General features: G+C 43.7%; 1 protein-coding gene across 1 annotated transcript; it reads right to left on the reverse strand.

Moving 5' to 3' along the window:
• Window positions 1-5,055: 5,055 nt before the first annotated feature.
• On the reverse strand, window positions 5,056-9,422 carry pou4f2 (POU class 4 homeobox 2). Its single transcript, XM_076729416.1, has 2 exons — window positions 7,795-9,422; window positions 5,056-7,486 (listed from the first exon to the last, which is right to left on the reverse strand). Exons 1-2 carry the CDS (start codon window positions 8,008-8,010, stop codon window positions 6,554-6,556), a joined length of 1,149 nt encoding a protein of 382 aa, XP_076585531.1. The 5' UTR covers window positions 8,011-9,422; the 3' UTR covers window positions 5,056-6,553.
• Window positions 9,423-9,667: the final 245 nt, after the last annotated feature.

A 9,667-nucleotide genomic window follows, 5' to 3' on the forward strand; every position in this document is an offset into this window, starting at 1 on the left:
GTTCCGATTGAACATCTTAAGCATGTGACTGAGTGCGTTAAAGTGCTGCAAACAGCAAACTTTGGCTGGGATCTGAGGCCCTGTGCAGGAGGGCTGTGCTTTTTACAGCTTCTATCAGTTTTTCTTTGTTAAGGTGTTTTCACGTCGTCATAAATATTAGAACACACAGTATGCTTCATGCATGTCCACAATAATACACAGAGACAAATGAAAGGTTCAAGGAATTGTGTACCAAGTTTTAACTGAATCATTTGCAACACAATAAATTTAAGAGTATTTAAGTCACAACAAGATTATGCTGTTTTATATTGTTTCTGCACGTCAGTCAAGCTTTAACTGGACTCTGGGACACTGCAGGTTAGGGCTTTAAAGCACTGTGTGACACAGTGCGTGAACAGCGTGCACACTGTGTTTGGCTTTTACAAAAGGTGAAAATATCTGAAACCTATTTAAAAATTATTGTTCAGCTGATTAAGATTATCAAAATGCTTTTTAGTGATTACATTCGGGGAATACTGTTTATTAATCAATACAGGATTAAAAGTGCTTGATGGCAAAGTGATAAGGAATCTTTAATGGTAGAAAGAAATAGGAATTATGATTAAATCACGCAGGTTATTTAATTTGACTTAATTTTAATGGGCATCTGCCTCTCATGTAAATTCGTGTAAAGCTGATCGTCTTACCCTTTCTGAATAATTAACTGCAGGTACTGATTTAAAATGGTTTTATCCATTAAGCAACAGTCAGCACAGAAAGAGCATGAAAGTTTAAGAAAAGATGGAAAATCAATTATGCAAAGATGTTGGTCACTTTTATGAACTCGACCAACCTTCCTGCTCATTCATCTGAGAAGTCTGGAGATGTCGTCTGACTTCATTTCACGGCCACTCATTTTACCCTTCAAGGGCATTTCTTCCTCTTGCTTACATGGACTCTAACAGTGCAAAGAGTTTTTTTTTTTTTTTTCTAACTGGTGCTCCCCACACTCCCCTAGCTGTAAGAAGAAGCATTGCATGATCTTAATAATAAAGGTGGTGGGGAGAGAGGTCAGTTTTAACAATACACAGAAAAAAATAATAAAATGAAGCTTAATTTGCAGCACAATGTGTCGCAGCCCATAACTGAATGATTTCTCTGGACTGGACTTATTGCTGAATTATTTACTATTATCTATACTGCTAAACCCCACCGGCCTCCAAATTGCTAATTTTACTGAACACACATAATCTGTCCTTGATAAATTCTAGAGGAGGCTGGCAGTGCTGGAGATGGCTGTGTTGCAGCAGTCTAACCAGGGAGTAGACAGCACTCCCCCTCAAGCAAAAGCAGCTGAATATTCATGTAGATTCATGCAGAAAAATAAAATCCACAAATTGACAAAATGACATCAACGGTGCGGACAATGAAGAACCATATATGCAGGTTTTGTAGAGGTTAAGCAAAACTTTGCGGTTCCATTAATAACAGATTGATAAGAGGAGTTGAAGCTGCGGGGACAAATGCTTCTGAATCATTATTTTGGTGGCAGCCACATGTCAGGGGTGACGGTGGCCCCTCTAATCACGCCCCTGAGCGATTTTACTTATGGAGGCTGTGAGCGTTTCCAATGGCATTAAATTAAAAGGCTTTTTTTTTGTCTTTGCTTTTTTTTTTTTTTTTATGAATGCGCATTTTGTCCGATTCGTCGTGCAAATCTCCAAATTTCGGTAAATCACAATTGATTGGAGGAAGGCTACCTGACAGTGACTTGAAAGCGTTGCTTTTTATTTCTTGCTTTGGAAAGAAAAAAAAAAACATGTGAAATGACAATGAATGCAGAGATCTCATCCATTTTTAATAAAGGAGGAATTCTTGCCTACGCTTGTCTGGACAGCAGCACAGCCACGTTTCAGGGTTAATGTTAAACCTGGCCTTTTCCTCAAACCATTGTTTGTTTGTTTTTTTGTTTGTTTTTTTTTTAAATCAAATTAAACGTATAAATAACGTCGATTTCCGGCAAATATTGTTTATTTTTTACCCTCACGTCAGAAAACAGCACTTTTGCTCCACCGCAATTTCATGCTTGTGTAAAGGTGTCACGTCTAAAACCGGTAGCTACAGAACCACCTAACTTTTCCATATCAGCCTCAAACTGCAGTATTGTAGATTATTATTATGATGATGGCGTGATGAGCAGCTCTGTGATTGGCCACGTGGCTTCATTAACGATGCACTCTTCAATCAGCATTAAAAGAGTCAGGATTTCAACGTGCGTTTCTTCGATCCTGCATTTAAACAAAAAGTGCGTCCACACCTGCCATCAACTAGTCTGTTGGCGAGCCCGTGCGTGGCTCCAACGTGTGCGCGTGCGCGATTGTGGAGCAACAGAGAGAGAGAGAGGGGGGGGGGAGCTATTTCATTGGCAGATCCAGTGCGGCTTTTCCCTCCTCTGTGCGCCATCCTGGATCAAAAAGTATCCCACCAAAATCCTTCTCTCCGTCCAATGCTGCTCCATCGATTGACCTCTGGAAAACACTTAACCAACTAATGACTATTGATGGCTGATTAATATTGCATCAACAACAACCGATTGGCGACAGTATCAAATGCTGCTTAACATCCAGGCATCCCTGTGACGGGTGTTGCACAATATTTCGGCGGTGCCAAAGAGCCAACGGATGATAAATCCAGGGCTATCCAGCGTGCAGCACGTTCACTTTATGGCTCGCAGTTCGTCTAATTCGAGAGCAGTCGCGTCTTTGAAGGCAGACACTTGGCGTAAATGTACAGTTAAAATATTCTACTCTCAGGTCCCCAGGCGGAGCTCCGACAGTCCCTGGCCTCATTAAAATTTCATCAGCATCCCTGTGAAAGGGGGGGAAATGTTCAGGGGAAAAGAGAAAAATAAAACAGAGGGCGTAATTATAACAAAAGGAAACAGCGCTGCCCTTTTCGTTTTGTAGGGAGCTCCCACAGTGTCGTTCCGCGTGTGCGTTTCGATGTACGGAAGCCCGGTGCTGCGTGGTGTGAGCGCACCATGGCTCTGTGGCTTCAAGGTAAACTGTTTGCTTCACATATTTATTATATAGAAAAAAAGACTTTCGATTTTCTTTATTGTGCTGCTGCTGCTGAGGCCTTTTTGCTGCTTTGTGTGTGTGTGTGTGTGTGTGTGTGTGTGTGTGTGTGTGTGTGTGTGTGTGTGTGTGTGTTTATGCATGTCTGTCTTTTTTTTTTTTTTTTTTTTTCCAGTGCTGGGGCCACATTGATTCACTATCAAAGAATCCAGATCGATTTTCTCCCAATATGAGAAAGTGAAAGCAGGCTGCCTATGTGAGTGTGTATATGTGTGAGTGTGTGTGAGTGTGTGTGTGTGCGCGCACGTGCGTGCTTGTCAAGCAGCAGCGAGGCTCACTGCATAAAGTTAATTTCAATTCCCGATGAGACACTCAGTCGGCAGCCCTCCCTGACCAGCGGTAATTAACAGGGATAGCTAATGACTACTTAACTCGCTCTTCATAATTATCTGGTTTTCATAATTCGATGTGTAATTTAATAATTCGCTCTTATTAACGTATTAAGTGAATGGCTCATTTAGGGGAAATTAGAAGCACTCACCAGGAGCATCTTTTAATTGATGAACCATCATCGCTGTCTCATTAATAAGGGTCGTTTTGATACTCTTAATTTGTCACGAGGATGGCGGCTGAACATGTTTGGGTTGTGGATCAGTGTTATGAGGGCGTTGTTCTTCAGTTTAGGGCCGTTTTATTCAAATGGGTAAATGCTCAGGGAGGACACGTGCGTCACGTTTGATTAATTAAAGTATTTAGAAATAATAATGAAAAAATAAAAATGTTTGGTGGAAGCTAAGGTATCTGTCATGTGACACTTTTAAGGAAGCCTGCAGGTGCGTGGTAATATTTTTATGGTTATAAAAAATCCAGAACACCTGACGCAGCTTTTTCAGGGAGAAAACTTCTAATTGGCTGTTGATTAACAGTCATTTTCTCTGCATCGAATGTGTTGCAAATATCGCCCTCCTGCTCAAACGTGCTGCTCCAGCCAATTTGAAGTGATCCAAAACTAATCCCATGCAAATGTATTCCAGGTGCTGTAAATAATCAGAGGAAAGGTGGAGGACAGCTTTCAGAAATGCTAATGTTTGGCCCGAGCAGCCCCTCGGGTGTCTGTCCATGGTGCTGAAACGCGAGCCGGCCGGGCCAGCCAGCCCCGAAGCCCACCAACAGCACCTCTGCCTCGGACGTGACATTCAAAGCGCTCCCCTCTCTTCCCCTTTTTTACCCTCCTCTTCGCTCCTAACCGTAACTTCGAACCAAAGGTTGCCTTCAAAGCCTGCGCGCCCGCACGCACGCACGCACGCCCGACGCGTGTTTGAGTGTGTGTTTAAATCGAGACGGGCGCGTTGGCAGGCGAGCTGTTTTTCTGGCGGGCTGACATCTGGCAAGTGTGCGCTCCAGGGACCCATCCAGCTCTCCATAGACCCACTGATTAGACTCTAATAGAATATTAGCATTTGCTCTCAGGTAAGGCAACAGTGAGCTGCATAAGCTGGCAGCAAGTCAGCGGAGGAGCCACGTGTGTCTTTAACATTGATGGAATAGAGAGGAAGGGGCTCCTGCAAGGCCTGCGTTATGAGGAGGCCTGGAGGAGGACGCTGTTAGAGCACAAAAAGCAATTCATGAATCCGTTTTCAGTTTAGTTATTCATCTCTTATATTACCCATACAGTGGGAGAACAGACCGGGTGCGGGGTGGGGGTGGGGTTAGAGGTGGTGTCTTGCTCATGGGCACCGAGGCAGGGCTCATGGCTGCTTCTAAGATCAAACCTGACACCTTTTGGTAACGGCAGCATCACGTTACCTTTTAAAAAGAAGAGGCCATATTTGCAGTCAAATAAGCCTAAAGAATCCTCAAAATGTCTTTTAAAAGCTGTGCAGCCCACAGCTAAAGCGTTTCCATCCTCCTCATCAATAAATAAATAGATGCATAAATAAAGGAATATTAATACGCCACATTACACAGTGTGTAGTCATGGAAAACGTCCGATTAAATGTTAAAGTTTTTTTTTTTCTTTAATGAAACACATATTGCAGTTCAATAATTAAATAAATTAAAATTACATGGATGTAATAAATTAATAGAATTATTTAACCAGGAACCAAAAGCAACATACATTACAGAAATAAGTTACCTCAGCTAAAACAGCAATACAGCAAAAACCTGTACGGATATATTTATGTGCATCGACTGGTTCCAATGAAATATTTACATTGTACACGTATACTTCCATGAAGCTGTTTCTTTTCTCTTCAAGAAAAAACATTACTTAAACAAGGTGATTTTTAACAAGCAAGGACTTCATAATGATGCGCGCATATTTATACAAATAAATAGCAGAAAACATACATAAAATAATTTAAAAAGAGAATACTATCTCATATATATCTCGATTGTACCATCTCAGATGTTAGAAATCGGAAATTAAAATTTGTGACTGTGCATTTTCACAGTCGTTTCCCTTTAAACCGGAACAACACGCTCAACTCGCTGTCAGAATTTGATTTTCTCAAGCAAAACGAGGAGGGGGGGAATCCCAATAAATATATAATGAAGTAAACATGACCTCACTCAATAAATAGTTCATAAGACACCGGCCCACGCTGGATTGTAAACTTATTGCAGCCGGCAAGAATCTTTTTTTTTTTTTAATGCGAAATTCTGTGAAATCCTTACAAGTGAGTCCCTATTTCGATATCTGCACAAACTGAGGCCTGATAATAAAGAAGCCTTCCTCAGTCCAAACCCCGGGCATCTGGAAAATAGATCCCTGACTCTGATCACACATGGTAACAAAATAAGTGGAATTAATTACACATTTAGACACAGAATGAAGTGTGTGACAAGTAAATTATTAATTTACAGAGGGTTATTTGGCAGTAATCTAATGTTAGTGTGTTGTCTTCTTAATCCCCTCGTGGACCCTGAATAAGACTGCATCGTCATGAACTCGGGGGGGAAATATAGCTTATCCTATAAGCCAAAAATATATAAACACCGCTAGTCGCCAACCAAGTGCTTTGAGTTAAACTAACCCCGCTGTGTGGAAATAGTAACACCGCTATTTTCACTGGGGGGCTATTTCTGCAAACTCTAATCCTCATTTGGAAATGAATCAGAAGGAAGAACTGAAAGCACAGAGTCCTGTAAGTCATACTGCGTTAAACAGGTGAAGCATAGGAAGTGTGGAAACAGTGGTCTTACTTGCTCTGTCAAACGATGCTTTACTCGACTCCACGTCTCCCCTCTCAGCGAGTAAAAGACGTGACTGTGTGTGTGCGGGGCTGGGTGGGTAGGTGGGTGGGTGGGTGGGTAAGGAGGGTAGGGGGGGCTTTTCGAGTTTTTCAGTCATTGTTCAATTTTAGGAATTTTTGTCCAAGTTCAAAGCACAAAGTCATCGATGATTGAAAAAAGAAGGTGTGGGCTAGGAAATATGATACAAATCGTCTCTAAACGGCTCCAAGTCTTTTGGCAGGTGGCGGTTTAAAGCGATCTTAGACGCATGCAGAGTATTTCATTCGTTTCTGTTTCTGCCGCTGGTTGCAAAACCAGACCCGCACCACGTTCTTTTTGAGGTCCAGCTTCTCCGCGATCGCTGCGATTTTCTCCGAGGAGGGACGCGGCTGAATGGCAAAATAGGCCTCCAGTGATCGCTTCTCCGGCGCGGCTATCGACGTGCGCTTCCTCTTTTTCTCCGCGCCGTTGAACAACTCGGGTTTATTAAGTTTCTCCCTGTGCGATTTCTCGGCTTCTTCGAGCCACGCTTGCAGGATGGGCTTCAAAGCAATCATGTTGTTGTGAGAGAGCGTGAGGGACTCGAATCGGCAGATGGTGCTTTGGCTGAGGGAGCCCACCCCAGGAATCTTCAGGCTGGCTAAAGCTGACCCTACATCCGCCTGGGTAACCCCGAGTTTGATCCGTCTCTGCTTAAACCTCTCCGCGAAGGCTTCCAAGTCCCTTGGATCGGCGTCCACGTCGCTCATGCCCATGTGCGGTGGTAGCCCGTGGGCATGAGCCATGTTGATGGCTGCCTGGTGCATGTGGTTCATGCCCGCCATGTGGGCAGGGTGCGCAGGCGTGGAAACCACCGAGCTATCCGGCCCTGCCATGGCTCCTAGTGCCAGTCCCGGAGTGATGTGGTCCAGCAGGTCCCCCTCCAGCGCCTGGTGGGGCTGGTGGTGGTGGTGATGGTGGTGGTGATGGTGGTGGCCGGCCAAGGCGGACGGATGAGAAATAGGCACCGAGGAGGAGGAGGAGGAAGACGAGGTGCAGGGGAGAGTGTTCATGGTGTGGTAGGTTGCGTCCGGCTTGAAGGGACTGTGATGTGGAGGGTGGTGGTGGCTCTTGGTCTGCGAGACTATATCCACCGCCGCTAGAGCTTCAGCCCGGGCCAACAAACTCTCATCCAAGCCTCCGAATATATTGCTCTGCAATTGCAAATAGAATGCACACATAACTGTCAGCAGGGAATTCTCCCTCCACTCCTCGGTTTAAAACATTTCCAGAATGTGAAAAAAAGAAATCCTAAAAAAGGAGCACACAAAACAAGACACATGCAACATCCCAGGTCATAAAAATTAATACGAAAGGCAAAGCCGACTGAATACATAAGTTGAGCAGAGGAAAAAAATATGGAGGTGTTGGGTGATTTGCTGTGCAGACATGAAAAAAACATCAAGCAAAAAAGTGGGCTGTCAAAATGTGCCTTTAAGCAGTGATTATGCAGAATACGTACCGGTGGGGTTGGGAGACAGGCTCTGCGCATCGCCTCCGAGCTGCCGCTGCTGCTGCTGATGATGGTGCTGCTGTGTCGGGAGGACGAGCAGGAGGACGAGGGTGCATTGGAAGTCAGAGTGGAGGACGAGGAGGAATGCAACGAGTACTTCGGTTCGGGCAAGCTGGTGTGAGCCATGGCAAAAGGCTGCTTGCTGTTCAGAGACATCATCATCATATTTGCGGGCGTCCAAGCCTCGGCAAGTTCCTTTTAATAAGTTAAGACTCCGCCTCCTCGGTCGGGAGTTGAAGCCCAATTGTTTCGCAGGAATCTCAAGTCACTGTCGAATAAAGTGCAGGCAGAAGACGGTCCAACACTGAAGTTATCACATCTATTTATTATTACTAGCGGAGGTTCGGAGGTGTCTCGTCTTTTTGGCAAATGAGAGCTCGCAGGCGCCGACGAGCCACGCGACCGAGCGCAGCCGGTGCGTTTTCCTTTGCGGACTTGTGGCGCGATGGTTCAAAAAAAAAAAAAAGAAAGAAAGAAAGAAAAAAAAAGGAAAGAAAAGAAAAAAGAAACCTGTTTTTTCCCCTGCAACCGACTCCACCTTGTTTTATATAAATATATTTTTTGCCTTGGATTTTTTAATTTTTTTCTGCAGAACTCCTCCAAGACGACGCCAGAAAAAAAAAATTCAAAAGTTTCTTTCCGTCTCTTAGGATTTCCAAAATACTTCAAGTGTAAAACTGCTGCCGCTTCGGTTGACCTGTTTGGCTTTTTGTTTTTTTTGTTTTTTTTGGTCAAAAGTTTCCTTCTTGAAATGACCGTAAGTGAGAAGTAATGGCGGTGACAGTCTCTGTACTGTACCTCTTCGACTACGTTGAATGCTGCGGGGACCCGAACTGCCTCTGCTCTGAGGCGAAGGGCAGACTGAGTCTCTCTCCGCCTCTCTCTCTCTCTCTCTCTCTCTCTCTCTCTCTCTCTCTCTCTCTCTCTCTCTCTCTCACACACACACACACTCACACACACACCCTCTCTCTCTCTGCAGCTCTCTCTCTCTCACACACACACACACGCACACACACACACACACACTTTCCAGCCGTACCTGAAAAACCCTTTCATGATTTATTATTCTTCATTAGCCACACCACCACCACCTCCACCACCACCACCTCCACCTCCACCACCGCCGCCGCTGGGGACTCTGCGCATGGGCAGTCTGCGACAAGGCATTTATTCCAAATGACTCTCCTTCTCACCACCAACACCTCGTTAACCAACCAACTATTATGAAGTTCAGAGACTTTTTGATTTCCGATTTATTGCGCCTGAATTTATTTTATTGTTGACTGCCGCAGACAGATTTCAGGAAGACAATTGCGTTTCTGATGAATGCTCAACTCCACAAAATACATCAGTTATTCTCCTGAAGCCAAATATATTTTTCTATGATTTCATGATTGCAGCTGAAGCAAAAATAAAAATTGTAAAAATTAATCCAAAAAAAGGATTATTGTCTAAATTGAAGGTAGGCTGGAGGAAGTGCTTCATGTTATCGCCCGCAGTTTGTTCTACTGTCTTGCTGTGACAATTTTATAAATCTTGAAAAAACTCGTGGAAATTACAGAAATAAATGAGGAACATTTCTAACCTATTTTGCCATATTTTGTATTATTTTTCGCGCTGTGTTTGACACCAGTGACTTAACAAGTGCGCGCGAAAGTGGATTTTTTTTTAGAAGATAATTTTCTCTATTTAATGGGAAATCTATACACTTGTCATAGCAGGCTATTATCTTATCTTTCCTCTAATTAAAGCACATCATCAGTGGCATAATTACAACATTTAATCACGTTGTGATTAACGCGGGCTGTCTCATTTGTTTAAT

Source organism: Chaetodon auriga, chromosome 4, assembly GCF_051107435.1.
Source record: "Chaetodon auriga isolate fChaAug3 chromosome 4, fChaAug3.hap1, whole genome shotgun sequence".
NCBI lineage: Eukaryota > Metazoa > Chordata > Actinopteri > Chaetodontiformes > Chaetodontidae > Chaetodon > Chaetodon auriga.

Coding starts and splice junctions, on each gene's coding strand:
- pou4f2 (XM_076729416.1), bottom strand. CDS start 8,010: ATGATGATGATGTCTCTGAACAGCAAGCAGCCTTTTGCCATGGCTCAC. Junction 7,487..7,794: donor CCTGTCTCCCAACCCCACCG/GTACGTATTCTG, acceptor TTGCAATTGCAG/AGCAATATATTCGGAGGCTT.